The sequence below is a fragment of the Siphateles boraxobius genome, unplaced genomic scaffold, assembly GCF_051911475.1.
Source record: "Siphateles boraxobius isolate OS27281-9 unplaced genomic scaffold, OSU_SipBor_1 73, whole genome shotgun sequence".
In the NCBI taxonomy this organism is placed as follows: Eukaryota; Metazoa; Chordata; class Actinopteri; order Cypriniformes; family Leuciscidae; genus Siphateles; species Siphateles boraxobius.
The window spans coordinates 2,037,343-2,057,536 of record NW_027509201.1 but is presented as its reverse complement, the minus strand read 5'-3'; the positions used below and the strand labels follow the sequence as shown (position 1 = coordinate 2,057,536).

At 35.9% G+C, this 20,194-nt stretch overlaps 1 protein-coding gene across 1 annotated transcript in view; it reads right to left on the bottom strand.

Moving 5' to 3' along the window:
- Nucleotides 1-19,954, bottom strand: part of golga4 (golgin A4) — a 37,248-nt gene extending 17,294 nt beyond the window's left edge. Inside the window, exons 1-15 of the mRNA XM_077217423.1 lie at nt 19,751-19,954; nt 17,881-17,955; nt 15,663-15,764; nt 12,222-12,290; nt 10,232-10,546; nt 8,307-8,354; nt 8,089-8,145; nt 7,434-7,532; nt 7,230-7,359; nt 6,943-7,136; nt 4,195-4,278; nt 2,681-2,828; nt 2,421-2,599; nt 442-540; nt 167-322 (exon numbers count right to left, since the gene is read on the bottom strand). Coding sequence (XP_077073538.1) covers nt 167-322; nt 442-540; nt 2,421-2,599; nt 2,681-2,828; nt 4,195-4,278; nt 6,943-7,136; nt 7,230-7,359; nt 7,434-7,532; nt 8,089-8,145; nt 8,307-8,354; nt 10,232-10,546; nt 12,222-12,290; nt 15,663-15,764; nt 17,881-17,955; nt 19,751-19,819 — 1,824 coding nt within the window. The 5' untranslated portion in view covers nt 19,820-19,954. The remainder of the gene's footprint in view (nt 1-166; nt 323-441; nt 541-2,420; nt 2,600-2,680; nt 2,829-4,194; nt 4,279-6,942; nt 7,137-7,229; nt 7,360-7,433; nt 7,533-8,088; nt 8,146-8,306; nt 8,355-10,231; nt 10,547-12,221; nt 12,291-15,662; nt 15,765-17,880; nt 17,956-19,750) is intronic.
- Nucleotides 19,955-20,194: the final 240 nt, after the last annotated feature.

Here is a 20,194-nt window from a genome sequence, read left to right as displayed (position 1 = left end):
AAACAAAAATTTTAAAGGAATGTACATTGCAAAAATATGGCATTGCTTTCATTCACATCCTCATTCATGCTGACTATGTAGTTATATGGCTTAATATATTGGCCATGCAACTACAATAAGGATATCCTGTTGATCTAATCTCAGATAAAATGGCATATAAACCCACCGTTCTGGCAGACTCCAACTCTAGCTCTAGTTCCTTGGCTTTGTTCTCCCCCTCAGACTGAATTGCAGATTTCTGCAGCTCTGCTTCCTCCAGAGCGAGAGATACCTGCTGTTCTCTTTCCTTTGCCGACTGCAGCAGCTCCTCACGACACTGCTCCTGAGAAAGAAAGAAAAAAGAGCCTTAGTGCAAATAGCTTGGGTAACGGCTACATCCAAATAGCTAACATTTCAATGAACTGATCACAGGTTACCACAGAAATGAAAATCAGGGCATACCACCGCCTGTTTGATCTGGGCACTCAGCTCCTGTTCTTTGCTAGCCATAGCCTCTGAGTGTAACTTCTCAATTTCTGCTATCCTGTCCTCAGTGGACTTCTGAAACGAAAGAAACCTTTGTCAAGTTTGATGGACAATTTAAAAATACTCTTGCGTCCACATTGCAAAACTCTCTACCTAGTCCATCTAGACCAGGGATGGGCAACTGTCCTGCAGAGTTTATCTCCAACCTTAATTAAACACACCTGAACAAGCTAATCAAGGGCTTCAGGACTACTAGGAAGCTACAGGCAGGTGAGTTTTATACAGGCTGGAGCTAAACTCTGCAGGACATAGGCCCATCCCTAAAGTAGACCATGTATTGAATCTATGGTACAGTTGCTCAAACAGTGCTTAATTCTAAAGGTCAGAATGGATGGGAAATAATCACCATTTTATTTAGTTTTATTTGTTTGTTTCATTGCCATATCAGCATCAAAGGCTATGTCATGGCAATATTTTAATTGTATTATTAAAAAAAAATAAACAATAAAATACAAAAACAATTAACAGTTAACAATTAATAAAATAACTAGATAAAATATCTCAGTTTAATGTATAATAAAAAAAAACTGATTCCCATATGAATATAAAATATTCCCACATGAAATCTTTCTAAAAAAAATCTGTTAATGCGATTTATGGTGAAAAAAAAACTAACAGAAAGTGGGTTATATATAAAGAAGTTATAATAAATAAATATAATAAAATGATTCACATTCAAACAGAGAATCTTTAAAAAATTCTCATGAATAAACTCAATTGGTTCACCATAAGAATTCGAAATATCTAATTTGACTAGTCCCCATGGCATCATGATTTGGTGAAATAATCAACTGACTCAAAATGTCACTCTTCAATGAATTTTTGGCAAGCGAAATATAAGACATACTTTGTTATGGCATGAATTATGGTCCTGATGAATGAAACAGAACTGAATTTCTGAAAAATGAAGCCCATCTCAGATACATGCAGAAAGAATGTTGGGGCTGAAAATGTGACATAAATTTGGTCAATTTTGATTTACTATGGCCATTTAGTTAATTAATCATACTCCAATTCACAAAGGAAGAGACCAAAGGTGTGCATATCTATAAAAACACACAGCCTTCGTGAGAACTTTGCAGTCATGGACGTTAAAACGCTCATCCAGAAAATTCTCAGGATGAATGTGACACTGGGTGTGGATTGATGGCTTTTCCAGGCAAAATAACTTTAAACAGGTCGAGTTCGAATGAGGACAGAGAAAAAGCAAAAGGAACATTTCAAAATAAAAATAAAAATTCTGTATGACTATTTTTGATGCTAGTCTCTAAGGCCTTGTCCACACGGACACGGGTATTTTTATAACTGTGACTTTTTTTACGCAGTTCGGCCGTTCGTCCACACGAAAACGCAGTATCAGGTCACCTGCCAGGGTGAGGATTTTCCGAAACGCAGGATGCAGTGTTGTCGCGTAGACAGTAAAACTGGGGTTTTTGCCTTGCAACGTCAGAGTGCGCCGTTATCCGCTGTGTTTGACGTCAGATTGTGCGCCGCTGACGGCTTCTGATTGGCCAACGTGGCTTCACGGTTAGGTTAATATCGCCACCTGCTGGTGTGGCATGCTCTTGACAGTGCTTGATAGCGTGTTTTTGCGTTTTCATGTGGACAGAGATTTTTTTTAAAGGCAGGAGGAAAAACTCTGGTTATAAAAAATACCCGTGTCCGTGTGGATTAGGCCTAAATTAATGAATCTCCTCATCTCAAGCAACACTGATGTGTGTGAAAACAACTGAAATAATTGTATCATTGAAATTCTTATTACATTTTTTGTGAAACAAACTGTCAACATTCAGTCCCTCTCTTTGTGACCCTTAAAACTAAACAGTTTGTTTCTTTTTTCTTCTGAAACACCCCCTTAACAAGCACTCTTTTAATAAGCGATTAGGCATGCACACCTTCATAATGGTGACCACTTCTTGTTTGACCCTGGTCAGCTCCTGTTGCAGGCTTCTCCTCTCTTCCTCGCTGGCCTTCTCCACCTGCTTCACCTGCTCCTCCATGCTCACCTGTAGCTGACGGCGTGTCTCCTCCGCCCGCTGGGACACACCCAGGGCTCTCTCCAGCTCCTCAAACGCTGGGAAAGGGTCACATAAAGTGCAGTTAGAACAAGTAGAAACAAAGGAGGGAAAAAGAGAAAGGAGATAGTCTCACTCACCTGCTTTCTCGGATTTCTCTTTCTGTTCCTGCAGCTCATCTTTCTGTGCGAGGGTCTGCTGGAGTCTGGAGCGCAGCTGAGCGATCTCATCTTCCTTCATCTCTAAAGTCTCGTGCATCTGACGCTTCGTTTCAGCAATGACCATTCCCTTCAAAATGATGCCGTAGGTGAGTATTAAAGGGGTAGTACACACAAATTAAATGTACTCATCCCTGATTTTGAATGGCTAGATTTTCAGTCAATAAAGGCTATATTTTGTTCTGATCTTCATGCAAATTTCAATTTTAAGACATCATGGGTGTGGTGATTTTTAAGAAGAGCCTGCAAAATGAAACCTTAAATGTACAATATTGCAGTCACTTTTTTTCTAGCAAATCTGCTATCAATTATGTTCAAATACTATAGCACAAACGTGTGCAAAACAGGTTCCTGCTTCTCTACAGCATTTCTGTGCTCAGTTTGAGGACGCATCGCTAATAGTTTCTGACATATGTTTGCATTCTTTCACATTCCATACAGTGACTTAAGAGGAAATCATCTCTATCCCGCAGGGTGAAGGTCAAATGCACAACACAACATGACTGATTTGATCACAACTCAGTAGCAGACAGACAGCGCTCCATTTTTCACATAATTCCAACCTAGATTACATCTCAAAGACTTTTTCTTCATCACAAGGTGCAAAATAAACACTCTACCAAGACCAAATGCAAATAAAATAAGTATAAAATATAAATATAACAGACTGAAACTGAAAATTGATATTTGCATTTGTGTAATATTTTATTATATATGCATATACATTAATTATATATTATTATTGAAAATAATTTATATATTCATATAAATTAATATTATAGAAATAATATACATTTATATAAATTTCAAGAACAATACATTATATAATAACATACAAATATATATATATAGGGCCTATATATATATATATATATATATATATATATATATATAGAGATATATAAATAATGTGTGTGAGAGAAAAATACCATTTAATTGCCTTTTTTCATTTAATTTTATATATTATTTAAATAATATTCATGCATATATTTATATATATAAATATATACACATAATATATATTGTATATAAATTAAAATTATTTAAAAAATATATAAATATATATTTTCATTTAAAATAATGCAAGCTACAATTTCATGGCCTGAACAAATATTTTGATTGGTCAATTCACCCACATCAGATGTGGTAAAAAGTTCTGACCCTGCTTGATCACTATCCTAAAATAATAAGCAATATATCCAGGCTTACTTTTATATGCAAATGTGACAAAGTGAATGACCCACAGGAAATATGTTTTGCGATCATTTTAAAAAGCCTTCCTGGGATAATTCATCTTTGTCTTTGGCTAAGAGGGCCAGTGAAATTTGTAACTTTCAGTTCATGCTGGCTCATAAACAGTCCTGTGGAGGACACACAACATATTTGAACCCTTCTGAGGAGTAAGATGAAGCGTGTCCTGTTAGTGTCTCTCTCACCTTGTCCTGCTCCAGCTGCTCGATGAGGTTCTTGGCGTCTCCCAGCTGTGTGATCAGCTTCGTCTTCTCTGTAGTGTGGAGCTCCTGGTAAACAGATGATGATGGTGAGTGTGTGTGACGATGGATCTTAATACATTATTCTCAGAATAATAATCAACACTTATTGAGCATCTATCATAAAGACCCCAGAGCCAGCTGGTCTAGACAACCTGGATTAGAGTCATTTGGAAACGTACCCGCCAGCTGGAACTGTACTGACCTGAACCTTTGATTTCCAGAATGTGGAAAAAAAGGTCTGGTTGGATGTCAAAGGAAATTTTTTAGAGCTCTTTGCACATCTAGTCTAGTCTGGCTACACAAAATGGTATCAACAACCATACAGTTAAGCTATCTTACATCATTATTTCTGTTGCGATGTGCCCAAGAACATGCTTTAATCGTGGAAACACTGTAATGCATTGATTTACTTTATCATAACAGCTGTTAAATGCCATCACACTGATCTTCCAGATTACAATAACATACTTAATGACCAGGCGATTCAATTAAAACAGCAACCAAGAAGCTGTGAATAATTTTCAATGTCTCCACCGGCTGCGATGAACTCCCACCACAGATAAACACACACACACACACACACCAGGCCACATCCACATCTCAGCAGCCCTTGGAGTCTCCGCACCAGACCGACAATCAAACCTCAATTACAGTCGGGACAGCAGCCAGTGGTTGTGGCGGATTCGCCTCGAACGCAGAACGACACTCAGTCAGGGAACGTTCCTGCTTCCTGCTGGTTTTCCTGAACTAGAGAGTTTGACTCTTACAACTCAAAATATAAATAAACTAAAATGGTAAAGACTAAATGGGAATAAAATCACATAAAAATGCTTTATTTAGTTTTTAAAAAAGAAGCTTTTTTTAAAAATACATTTTTAGTCTTTGGTGAAATCTGAATAAAGTTCTAATAAACTTTGGTGCATATGTTTGTGCTTCAGACAAAAAATTATTCCTGTAAACTTCACAGCTTATAGCGAAACATTAAGAAAAGTGATCTAACTTGTAATTTTGACCTGCTGGGTGATGAAATGGCTAAGGAAAACAAAATCATACACTGCAAAAATAATTTTCTTACTTAATATTTTTCAGGCTGGACCAGACAATGCGCATGTGCAGTCCTAAAAGTGCATCTCAGAACAATGACAATTTCTAAAAAAGAAAAAAAAATATTCTAAAGCTTTACTAATAGGCGATTGGCTGTTTTATTTAGAAGGCGGGACTTATTCTGCCATCCTACATATTGCATTTTCTCCCATTCATAGTAAATATGAGGGCACTGTTATTTTGTTTCTTAAGTAAATATATCTTAATTCAATAATGTTTGGATATTTGTACTGGAAAACAAAACAAAAATAATTATTTGTGTAGTGTTTAGACCTGAATGTAGAGACTTAACCACCAAGCGACCAACAAGTAACACCCTAGCATTGTGTTTTACATGGGCAAGCACCACTTACATTGTTTTCAGAAAATGTACAGTTTTATCCTACCACTTTAATTTAATGCAGAACTTCAGTGTTTCACATAAATCTGAAATGATTTAATGGTCAAGTAAAGCAAAGAAGAGTAAATCATGGAGTTGAGCGTCAGCTGGTGTGTTTTAGTGTGAGTGAGTGTGACGGTGTGTCCGTGCGCTGTTTGAGGCAGGGAGGGGTGAGCTGTTAACCTCTGCTCTCACTGTCTCCACTGAGCACTGTTCCCACACACAGCACAAACACATCACATCCACAGGAAACACACTCTCGGCACTCCGTCCGGTACCTCTCCAACACACACACACGGTTTCTTAGCTATCTAAATGGGGACATTCCATAGACGTAATGGTTTTTATACTGTCCAAACTGTATACACTAACCCTACCCTAACCTACCCATCACACAAAACTTTCTGCATTTTTAAAAAACCTTTATATACTTTATTTTTATAGTAGATTTACAAATGAGGACGAGAGGTTTTTGGAGATTTTGTCAGGTTTTAGTCACTTCTGGGTACAAATATGTCCCCAAAATATATTTAAGTACTATAAGTACACACACATGCTACCAAAGACTGGACCAAGATTTGATGGTAAATAAAAAAATCAAATCATATATATATATATATAAATGAACTAATGTATGAATAAAATCAAAACAAAAATGAATAAAATAAACGTGTATGAATAAAATAAATGAACGATGTATGACAAAAATTAAAATAAAAATCATGTATGAATAAAAAAATTAAAATAAAACCACGTATGAATAAAATATAAAATCAAATAAACCAAGTATTAATAAAATAAACCACTTATGAATAAAATCAAAAAATCAAAAAATAAAATAAACCACTTAAAATAAAATAAAATACAAAAATAAAATAAACTAAACCATGTATGCATTAAATAAAACAAAAAATAAAATAAACCAAGTATGAACAAAATAAAATGAAAATAATAAAATAAGTCACGTTTAAATAAAATAAAGAATAAATAAAATAAACCATGACTTAATAAAATAAAATTAACCACATATGAATAAAATAAAATCAAAAATAAAATAAACCATGTATGAATAAAAAAAAATATATATATATAAAAAAAATAAAGATATACACCAACTAATAAATCCCTGACCAAACTCAGCTAAGCAAAACACTGATGTGCAAAAACTAGATGTTCTTCAGTTTGTGTGTCATTTTGTTTTTCTATACCTTCATTTTCTCAAGCTCTTGCAGCCTCTCCTGCAGCTGCTGCTGTAAAACCTCGTTCTCGCTGCCCAGCTGAGCGCTCCGCTCTTTACTGGAGCGAATCATCTCTTTGCATCTCTGCAGGAGACTCTCCTGCCTTTTGATTCGCTTCTGAAGCAACTCAAGATCCACCGTGCCGCCCGGCTCTCCGCCGCCCTCTCCTGGACACACACACAAGAGACAAACAAACAGGTTAAAGACAACTTTTGTATAGAAACATGTTAAATGTGCACTAGAGAGTCTGCACACACCTGTGTTGGTCAAGCTGTCGTCTTTCGAGGGGCTCTGAGGGTCAGAGGTCGCGTCAACCGCATCCATGGACTCAAGCTCTGACGATAGCATACCTCCAGGCGCCTGTAGTCGTTTCTTCAAGAGAGACACCTGAAGACAAACAGCTTCAGTTTCACCTCTGTTTACACGGGAAATGACTCGAGCAATATAAAATAAAGGCGTACTTGAGTCTGAAGCACAGTGATCATCTGGTCCTTCTCCTCGAGAGCAGCATCAAACTCCTCCTGCAGGTGTTTCTTCGTCTGCTGGTCCATCTGGAGCTCCTGTGAGGAGACATCAATATGATGATTTGATGCTTGAGGAACATTTCTTATTATCATCAATGTTGAAAAGTGTTTTAAAGTGGCTTAATATTTTTGTGGAAACTGTGACACATTTTTTTCCAGGATTCTTTGATGACTGAAAATTCAAAAGAACAGCCTTTATTTGAAATTCAATTCTAACATTATAAATATCTTTACTGTCACTTTTGATCAAATGTAATGTCCATGCTGAATAAAGTATTCATTTCTTAAAAAAATAAAATAAAAAAAAGACTAAAACATCTTACTGAGCCCAATTTTTTGAACAGTGGTGTATATTAAATATTTGATGTATGCTGCCTAATCTCGATCCAATCAAAACCAAAGAGACAAAATCATGAAATGTCTCTGAAACATGCCACATTACAGACGTTAGCTGCATTGCGAATGCTGTCTTTAAGTACACAGTGTGAAGCGAGGAGTAACAGAGATATCAGAGGTGGAAAAACATTGACGCTAGAGCCTGTGATGAAGAATTAATGTGTGTGTCAGAGGCAGTGAACAGCAAAAGACGAACCTCCCTGAGCTCTCCTATTCTTCTCAGGGCTTTATCTTGACTCTGGCTGAGGATGGCCTGAGAGACACACAGACAGAGATGAATGACAGACTTATATCGGTGCCAAACCTCACAGCACAAATACAGCTCATTAAAGGAAAAACATTAGGAAAAACTCCCTCGAGCTGCGAGGAAACTACAGTCATTAATTCTGCAGCATTGGCTGAATATGAAATTACCTGAGTTTTCTCTTTATCTCGCTGTACGGTTCTGTAGGCTGTTACCAACTGAGAGAAGAAAAAGAGAAAGAATATATCAGTCAAGCAATAATGAACAAACTGTCCCATTCCCAAATCAGGAGTTCTGTGTAGAATCACATGATCTGATCAGAACTGGGATCAGAAATCTCAGAGATGTTGAGCGATCAAATTTACACTTTTGCCGAGTTTATTAGTTCTGCCAGTAGTCAATGCATTGGTGCATTGTCGACAAGCTGTAGGTCATGTGTATATATATATATATATATATATATATATAGTGGCGGTAAAAAGTTTGGAAACATTACTGTTTAAAATCTAAAAAACTAAAATTTAAAAGTCTATTTTGCTCATCAAGCCTGCATTTATTTGATCAATAATAGAGGGGAAAAAAACAGTAATATTTATAAATATTATTCCAATTTAAAAAAAAAAATCTATTTAAATATACTTTAAAATATAATTTATGTCTGTGATGCAAAGCTGAATTTTCAGTATCATTACTCCAATCTTCAGAGTCACATGATCCTACAGAAATCATTCTTATGCTGTATTTGTTTTTGCAGTCAGATGGTTGTCTTATTTTTAAAGCTTATTAAAGACCTTTTATTTTTGGCAAATTAAAAATGACACTGCAAAGACAGTATGGCATCAAGCGTGCCTGACTACTTCCTAAGGTGTTGAGTGAGTGGATCAGTGTAAATAAATACCAGTGTAAAGAGTGAATAACCCTCTCACTGTCAGCATTATCTCAGTTGGACTGAGACCCTGATGTGTTTGTATGCATATTCTGTACTAGAGGGCTGAGCTCTTCTTGAACAAAACAGACTTGTTCAAATAATCTCTTAATTAGAGTTTAACCATATGCAACGCATGTTCATGCCGCAAAGTTTATTGATCTATTACTTCGCTATTATCTCAGGACACATCCTACAGTAGAGGAAATGCAGGGATTACAAATGAGCCAGAGAGCTTTTCTTGAAACACGAAACCTTTTATATTCAACGTGTGGGTTTGTTCAAATACCTAATGAGATTGAGCAATAATACTTCTTCTGGAAAAGGCCCTGATGGATAACAAAGATTGCAGTTTCCATCTCAAGTAAGCATGATTTAGGGGAATTATCCCTGGAAAAATCCCACTTTGAATGAACGCAATCTGCTATATGACAAGTAATTTAGAAAGAAATATTTTGCATTAGATGCTCAACAATACTAATAGCATGTAGTAACAGCCTGAAATCGGGTTGTAACAACAATACAGTTGCATTTGATGTGTCAGTCTCTAACATGCATCATTAAAAATCATATTAAAAAAACGCCTGGAGCAAACCTGTTATACAATCACACTCACAGACGGACTAGACAAAATCTGACTCCACAGAAACACACTGACAGACATTAATGCACTGCTCGCTTTGGAGCAAGCTTGTATAATTAACAATATAATAATAATTCAACATTTAATAAAGCAATAATATCATGAACATAAAAGCATGTGCAATGACTTTGAGATACGTGTATGTAACGTGAACGTGACGGCACCCAGTAAGATCGTGTAATTAATATTGATCAGAAATAGTTAGTTACTTTTAAACAAATAAAATGCAAATTTGACATGAAATGACAAAAATAGTGTTCAGAGCTACATACGTCAAAAAAAAAAACAATTCCAATTGTATTGGAAACAGTATCTGATGTGACCACCTACTTATCTAACAAGTAAAAATTGTGCCAAAACAAAAGTTTTAAACTTTATTTATTAGAAATGAAGCATCTGACTACTTGCAGAAGTTATATATGTAATCTGAGGCACTCCCCTAGAAAATCGCATCTGATCATAAATCAGCAAACAGTCTGACCACGAGTGATTGGATCACCCGAAATGTTAACACGGAGTCCGCTCACCTCGGAGTATTTCCCCCTGTAATTCCCGAGGCTTCTCTCCACCCTGTGCAGGCGGTTCAAGAGCTGCTCTTTGGACAGACTCTCGACGCTGCCGGGCGAATCCTCCGCCTCGCTCTCGATGTCTGATGGAGGGTCGTACGCCGGGGCGTCAGTCTCTCCCATGAGCGTGAGGGAGTCTCTGGAGGAGCTTCTAACCAGACTGTCCCGTGAGCTGGAGCGGAAGAGCCCTTCACTGCGACCCGAACCCCGGAGCAAAGACTCCATGGAGGACACCTTCTGCTGCAGCTTCTGGGTCAGAGACTGGGACTCCTCTTTCTGGAGGACAAGGAACACTTCAGTATACAAACATTTCAGAGAAATAAGTAGACCCTATTTAAAGGGTTAGTTCACCCAAAAATGAACATTCTGTCAGTAATTACTCTCCCTCATGTTGTTCAACCCCGTAAGACCTTCGTTCATCTTCGGAACACGAATTAAGATATTTTTGATTAAATCTGAGAGCTGGATCACTCCTCCATAGGCTTCTAAGGGATTGACACTTGTTCCCCGAAAAGTTATTAAAGACATCGTTAAAATAGTCCAAGTGACTACAGTGGCTCAATCTTAAGTTTATCAAGCGACGAGAAATACTTTTTGTGTGCAAAAACAAACAAAAATAACAACTTTATTTCAACTATTCATTTCCTTCTCTTTGGGCCTCGAGTCAGTTCACTAGTGTAATAGCGTAAGCTTCTGTTGTTGTACGTCACACGTAGGCTCACTATTGGCCGAAGCTGGTCATGTGTGTGATGCGTGTGACGTACAACACAAAAGCGCTGCGCTGTTACACTAGTGAACTGACTCGAGGCCCACAGAGAAGGAAATGAATAGTTGAAATAAAGTCGTTATTTTTGGGGTTTTTTGTGCACAAAAAGTATTCTCGTCGCTTGATAAATAAATCTTTAATAACTTTTCGGGGAACAAGTTTCAATCCCTTAGAAGCCTATGGAGGGGTGATCCAGCTCAGATTTAATCAAAAATATCTTAATTCATGTTCCAAAGATGAACAAAGGTCTTACGGGGTTGAACAACATGAGGGTGAGTCAATACTGACAGAATTTTCATTTTTGGGTGAACTATCTCTTTAAGATCAAAGATTCCAACTTTAATCAGGCCTATTACTAAAAAATGACAACAAAACAGTCATACCCAACTGAAATCCAATGACAAGTATACAACAATGACACTCCTCCAAAATGGGACATTTAAAATGTGAAGTGCTGAAAAAGGGAGCAATGTCCATGACATATACAGAACTGTGCAAAAGTCATGCTTTACAAAAATATTTGTTTTAAGACAAATTTACTGTAAACCTTTAGCTTTAGTGATTTTCACACAATACTACATGTGCAGTATGTGAAATATTATTACCATTTAAAATAAGTGTTTTCTATGTGAATATATTTTAAAATGTAATTTATTCCTGTGATGCAAAGATGAATTTTCAGCATCATTACTCCAGTCTTCAGTGTCACATGATCCTTCAGAAATCATTCTAATATGATGATTTGATGCTCAAGAAACATTTATTATTATCATCATTATCATCACAGTGTTGAAAACAGTTGTGCTGCTATTTATTTTTGTGAAAACCATGATAAATTTTTTTTAGGATTCTCTGATGAATAGTAAGTTCAGAAAAACAGCATTTACTTTTTAAAAAAAAAAAATGTAATTAATATTATAAATGTCTTCACTATCACTTTTGATCAATTTAATGTACCTTTAGTGAATCAAAGTATTAATTTCTTTCATTAAAAATGCTGTCAAACTTATTTAAAAAAACAAACAGCATCAAACACTTTGTGAATTACACATTAAAACACATGAACTTTACTGGTGTTAGTTGAGGAGAGATCCCCTGATATGACTGTACAGCACCTTGGGTGAAAGGCGCCTACATATGAAAGCGCTATATAAATGCCTAATTCATTCATTGACTGTCACTTGCCTGAGGAGAAGCGACTCCATCCCCGTTCACACTGCCTCTCGGAGAGCTGCCGGCTGCTTTACTAATGCTCTGCACCAGAACAGAACCAACAAACATGAGTGAAAGAGTGTCTCGCCGCTCAGCTTTAGGCCCGGTTAGTATTCCTCCAGCCATCGAGCTGCACCCTGATAACTCTGGGAGCAATATTAGTGTTTGCTACGAGAAATGCAGGGGCTTCAGGTTACACCCACCTTAACCTCATGCAACTCGGAGATTAACACAGGGGTTAAATACAAACACAGACAGCATAACTACTGCGTTAAACAAACAAGGAGTTAAACACAGCAGGACTACACTAGCAGCTTTGTCCACTGCAAACAGTCCAAACCCACTCGAGGAGCTGGTTACTGTGAGCGTGTGCATTGAGTTCAGCAGGAGTTAGACGGCCACAGCGTTCTCCCTGAGGTAGATCAAACAAGTCATGGGTAATGTTACTCTGTTTGTGTTCATGGGCATGAGAATGCATACAAATATCACCCTATTGTACCTTCGGAATTGAACGTTTTTTTGAATATGAACAGGTTACAAAATATAAAGCTGCGTGCCATGCACACTGTATGACTATTTCTTTTTCAGGCATAACAAGTTTATTTTTTGCGTGTAAACGAGAACTTGTGCTGTTAAACCAATCAGTGTTGTCCAAGTTTTAGCTAAAATTCATATCATATAGTCTCAGTCTGACATAAAATATGTAAGATTGCATAAAACTTGAAATGGAAGAAAAAAATAAATACATTTAAAAATAATGCGTAAATAATATGAAAAATTGACCAAAGTCGGCATCTCTGTGACCTCAGAAAGATGGGTTTAAATTTCCTCTTAAAATGCAATATGCTGGAAATAGCAAAGCTAGCCGTATTTACATTTAAAACAACAACTGAAGCTCACTTCTGTTTGCTGTGCAGAAGGCAATCCCTACACACTTCATGCCAAAAGTAATAAAGCACAGCATTATCAGACATTTTTTCACTTTGATAACCTAAAACAAGGACAATAAACACTTTGACTATATAATGTCACATTATAAGCACAATCTCTAACACCAGCAGTGTATTTATTTATGCAGTTATCATTGCACCAGTCTATAATATTGCTGTACAATACCGTATCAATTCAAGGCCAAATTAATCAACAATACTACAAATAACAGCGTCAGAAATTGACTTTTTATTAACACAATATTTGTCCCTAGGATTGATTTGCAGGTGCATTTTAACCTTTATTATAGCATTTATTCTCTAATCATGTAAAAAAAAAACAGTTTGTTGCAATGCTGAAGGAAAAAAGTAATGCAAAGCTTTCTAACAAACACCCCAGAGTTAAATGAGAGTCTCTGCTTAATCAGATTAGGGCCAATCGAGACTTATAGAACTAATTTGGTGCAAATACAAAATACACCCTAAAACATTTCCTATACATTCCAACTCCCATTATGCTGAAAAACAAAGTTCACTTTACACATCAGAATATTCTCAAATATATCACAGACTTGCATAATCCGTTTGTCCATTTCTACCTGATGAACATGCTGTGACTAAACATCCACCAGATCACATGAGCAGTGTGTTCGATCTGATTGGCGGTGCTGATGTGTGTGTAATGTGCTCAGATGCATGTGGAGGGATTATCTGTATCTAGAGATAATGAGCAAATCCTCCTGTCAGAGTTTCCACAGACACAATAACTGTAGTGGAAAGAGCAAGCTGTTACCAGGCAAAGTGGCCTTACTGTAAAACTGTGCCTGAAGTATAAAAACACATTATTATTATTATTATTTGAATTGTTATTATTATCATCATTATATTATATTATGATAATAATACTTCATTATTATATTTTATATTACATTACTTAACCAATTAACATAACCGGTAGATCCCCCCTGTGTCAGTTTCTAAATCAAAAAACGTTTTTCAAAAGTAAATAAGAGTAAAATAACTATAGCGTGCACTGGGAAATGTTGGCGCAAGTCATGCGAAAGAACCTTCTGTAATCCAAGTTCAGAAGCACAAAAACGTTAAACAAAGAATCTGAATGTTTTTGTAAGGAAATCACAAGAACTCTCAGGGAACAGCAAGGGAACATTCAACACTGTCTAACCGAGGGGAATCTATCAGGATACTACTCAGGGAAAGGGAAAGGGAATCCATGACAATTTATATCACTATGGGAATAACATTCATTCCTGGAGATGCCAAATTAGAGGAACTAGGGATGGGCGGTATGGCGATATATATCGTTACCACGGTATAAAATGTCTAAAATTAGAGATTTTGCTATATCTTGTATATCGCGTTATGTAAATATTTTACACTATTTACCCTTCAGAGTGATGAAATGAATATAAGAGAATCTAAGGAGATCTTGATGTTAAAAAAAGTTATGAGTACAATATATCCTGAAAAGTAACTCGGTTCAGTGCTCGTGCTGAAAGTGCGCACACAAAAAGCTGCCTCTCTCAGAAGGCGAGCGCGAATTTGGGATTTGCTCGATGTTAAAAGTGTTATTAAACACAATGAGCAGTGAGAAAGATCTCAATGCAGAGCACTGACTGACACACAGCATAAGAGTGTGCACATAAAGACACAGATTCAGATCTCTTTCTTTTGAACGGCCTAATACACACTCAACTATGTCAATCGTGTGCAGTTTTCATGTAAACACAGCCGGTTGCGTCTCAAGTGAAAGTAAGCAGTTGAGTGTAAACCGGATGTGTAACAGTGTAATAGATCCGTGCGTTTTTTTGGTCTTTCGAGTGACAGCAGCCTAAAATACCTACCTAAAAAATAACTTACTGCTCTTGACTGAATAACTTTTTTAATTCTTAAACTTGTTTTAATAAGAATACAATTATATTTAATTCATACAGTGAAGACAATTATTACATTTCTGTACTAATTCTAAAACTAAATTTTAAATAAACCTATTGTACCTGAAAAATTAGTTCATATATACCTACATATTCAAACATATTTATCTTATTGTTTGTAACTTGCTTCTTTTATTCTCATTTTTAATTACAAATGAGATAAAATAACACGAAATAACTATATTGTGATGTATATCGTTATAGTGAAATAATATTTCTCATATTGTGAAATAAAAAATTCGTTCATATCGCCCACCCCTAGGAGGAACCATTCCCAGGTACAGAAACGGAGAAAAGCAACTGCCATCCCACAAATCACTCAGGCCTAACGAGGAACGCAAGATATTAGATGCAGGGGTTAGGAGCGAGATGCCTTTGAGTTATGCAGAGCGGCTAGTGAAACGCTCAATGAGAAAAGCTGCAAGCGGGTGTTACTCGGCCTCCTCTAGCCCATAACCTCCAAAGGCATCACAGAGGGACGGGTATTTCTCCAGGGGTGAGGAAGAGGAGGCGATGTGTGAGGACAGACTCACCGCACTGGGCACCTGGGCCGCTTTGGGTCGTTTTGAGTGGTCCAGAGCAAAGATAGTATACTCAGAGAGAAAAGCAGGTTCTGCTATCATCCCAGCCAGCAGCTGAACGACCCCCCCATACGAGTCAATGCATTAATGACGGGACCAAGGAGTGAAGAGCAATGAGAAAACAACACAATGAGTGAAACGACAGGAAAAAGAGCCAGAGCATGAGATAATGACATCTGTGGAAACAGAAAGAGAATTGAGACAGCGGATCCACACTGAGGCTGCAGACTTACACTATTTGATGTCACTACCAAGGCTGATTTTGTGTCTTTGAATTTCAGGATTGGCATCAAAGCATGATATGCCATTAGTAGAGATATCAAAAAAGGTAATTCTAGCCGTCTTGGCACAGAAGAAATTAGGGCTCAAAAACAAGGATGGGTCAGAGAGTTGACAAAGCTGTGTTGTCAATTTATCTTACTGTTTTTGATGATGTACATGAGTTTTTGTGTTTCTATTCCTTGTGTCAAAATAAATATGTCCCCTTTTCACTTTAGTGATAGTCTTGGACTCAAAACTCTAAACTTATTTTTTGTTAAAACATATAGGCCCTGTTTCACAGACAGAGCTTAGATTAAGCCAGGATTAGGTCTTAGTTTAATTAGAGCATTTACTGTAAGTAGCTTTTATAAATGTGTCTAGAGAAAACCATTACTTGTGTGCATCCTGAGACAAAACACTGATATATTTTAAGATATGTTGCTTTTAGTTAAAACAGCTCAAATGCGCAATTTAGTCTGGGACTAGCTTTAAGCATTGTCTGTGAAACCGGGGGATAAAATCATAATATATAATAGTGTAGGCTAATCTAATAAAAATAAAATCTATAATAAAATAAAATCTATATTATAAATAAATATAAATCTTTATAAATACTAGCATATCTATTATATGTTTGTAAATACTAGTAGTATTTATACATATAAATCTTTAGAATAATATCTTTATAAATAAATATATTTGTATAAAATGCTTTATATATGTTATATATATTATTATTACTATTAAATAAAAGTATTTACATTTAAATATTTAGAAAATAAAATTCTGACAGACATCAATTTCAGGTTTTTGCATATATTAATTGTGGCAAAGCCAGTGAAAATGTTGACAGAAAATTTAAAAATCCTTATTGTTGAGCCCTGAAAATGCTGAGATGATGAGGAATTCATTCTGAGATCTGATGGAAATTTTAAAAAGAAATACAAACAGAAAATGTGAGAGAGAAAAGTTCAATCAAACCCTCGGTTAAACGGTTCATCATCCGCAATGGTGATACACTTCATTCTAAACTTCATTCTATTTGAGCTGTGATTCATAAACGAGGACAATAACATCAATAAAGCAAAAAATAGTAACTTGACTCGTGCTACTTTGATGAAACTCCCCAAGTTAAACCAAGCAGAGTCTCTGAAATTCCACTGAGATGTATTCATAATTTATTATTTACCATGTTTAAAGATTCATGCTTCAAAGGGGGTCTAATGTCACCGTCCAGAAATGACAAAACTGAATCATCTAGACTATTATTAGCCCGCATTAGAACAATAATAGCATGCCATGTGTTAACCTACCAGCTGGAGATAATCAAACTGATTTTATATCTCTGCACAACGTTCTCTGTAACAAGAGGAGACCGTTTAACCAGCATTTTTAAATCACAGATTATTAAATCTAATTAAAACAGAATTTATTACCTTAAACCAGTATTTAAACACTTTATATTTGACATTTAGTGATACTTTATATTACATTTTCAAAACAAGTATAATTTATCTTTAAAGAAAAATAGCGCAAGCACACTTTTCAAGCTAACTTTTGACATTTCCTAGGTTTAAACTGATACAATTATAAATACACTGTAGTATAAACTTACTGTAAAGTAAATACTTTAATTTTAGCATGGGACACGTTGCATATCCCGACAAACACCAAAACTCAAGGGAAGCAATTCACAGATCTGACCTGAAGGCGTTCATTAAATGTGTTGTGTCTGCAATCTTGTGAAAAGCATGTGTTATGATAATATTGTGTAATTCTTATTGAGAACAGTTCAGATATTCTGTGCAGAAGAGTTAAAGGGCATATCTGGCACATGGAAGCAGTTGCTGCTCTTTTACATGCACTCACAACCAATGAGAAGAAGGCCTGTTAGCGTTTGTGCGCTTACCTCTCTGTCGTTGGGGGAGGCCGGGGCATCTTGGTACGGGACAGAGGGTTGTGTACGCCTCTCTCCTGAACTCACCTGCTGGACACAGACATGTGCGTTATACATCAAGACACATTAATCACTAGCAGTGCAGAGGAAACTACAGCTGGAGACTGTCTTTAAAGTCACCATGAAATCAAAAATTGGCAATTTTTCAGTATTTTGTTATAAATTATTTATTTGTGCACAACTGCACATCATTATTTTTGTTAAATTTGCATGCCCTTGTAATCTTGAATCAAGTGAACTTCCCCTCTCTCTTGCAGCATCTCTTCTCCTCTCTGATGATGCGTTTACTGGCGTGAGGGCGGGGCAACCGGTCACTCACATGATCGACCAATAGCAAACCACAACCATCGAATTAATTACCTAAGGACAAAATCAAGCCCTATATTTCTTCTTGTTCCACAAGCTGTAAGAAAAGACTATCGCAACTTCTGTTTCATGCCAACTTTGACCTTATGTTTTACTGCAATGATTTCAGCATGGACTCAAGAGGCTAAACACTAAAGAAATGGCATATTTAAATAGTAAAAATAAGAAATTAAATTCTGCATGAAGAAAATGTCCAAAAAAAATTAATTAAAGGGACATTGAAATATTTTGCATTGTGATATTATTTATGCAATAAAGCATATTTCCCTCTTAAATTTGCATTATTGTACTAAAGAAAAATCATTACTATAATATGTAATGAAAATCCTCCTCCTGCATTTTCTGTTCAAGTGTAACAAATACTACCATGATTGTACACTTCAATGTAAACTATATACTTATACATGTATATATATATATATATATATATACTTTTACAACAACAGATTAATAAGAATTACAATTTTCAAATTATGTGTTATGTATAGGTTTAAATGTGCTTAATTGTTAGAGAAATCCTGCAAATACAAATAAACTCTGTAAAATATGTTTGAAAAATAATTAAATAATTAGACGAATAGATGTATAAATTAATAGATAATAATAGATTTGGGGTAAAATATGACACTGGCATGTCTTTTTATTATTATTATATCATTTTTATTTATAACATTGCTTAATAATTAAACCAGATAGACTTGAATTTCAACTGAAGTATTAGTTTAACCTTTCAGTAGCGCGTGTGTTTAGGGAAACGTGCTCCAATGTCTGGTTAACAGGTCAGATTGGTCTGTGGTTCATTAGGTAGCCTAGTTGAAAATCAACACCCAAAATCCATAAACGACTGATCTGATGATGTGACTTTCTGAGGCTCTAAAATCTCTTAAATGTCATTATATTAACTATATAACTTATCTTTTATACCATGGTCAATACACAAAAAATACTGCCATTGTACAGATAACATTATGACACCCATTTAAAACAACATACCAAAAAGTACAAGGGTATTACCATGCTATTTAGACATGTACCACGGTAGTACCATGGTATTATTAGAAGTACCTTGGAGTACCATGAAAATACCATAGTACATTAATTTCAGTACCATGTATATTTCTAACTACCATAGTATCCTCTGAGTATCATCATCATCATCATAGCATCATCACCATGATAATATCATAGCATTAATTGAAATACCATGTTAATACAAAGATCCATCATTCAATCATTGTCAATCATAATCATTTAGTACCATATTAAAACCATCTGATTTGGTACTGTTTTGTCAGTGTATAAACAATGCGCTAGTTTAATAGTTATTTAAAGCGCTTATATTGTAATTGAAACATATAATACGGTAGTAAGTGTATTATAATGCATATTTGTAGTATACTTGATGTTGTGTTTTGTTTTTGTTAGCATTCATGCTACATGAGTAAAGTGCTCTGACCTGCGCGTGCGCGCTTCTCTGCTGAGGCGACTGCTCCTCTATCACCTTCTGCTTCAGTTTCTTAAACATCACTCCATGCGATAATTGTCACGTCGGGAAAGATTTTACTGTCCGATTCCCAGTGTAAAAAACTTGATGTATCTGTGGATGAGAGCAGTGCGCAGATGCAGCTGACGTGGAGGAAAAGTGAACAGCTACGGGTCCACGAAAGGCTCAGAAAGGACGATTATGAGTTATTGAACTTGCATACTTTAATGTTACTAAGAAGAACATCAACTCAGACAGTGTGACACTTAAAAATAGATAACATTGATATAACATGCTACTAAAGTTCATATACCAGGGTATTTATGTGGTACTGCTGGGTTTTTCAAAGAATATGCAATATTGTGGTAATAAATAGAATAGTCATTAAATACAAATAATAAAACTATACTTATATAC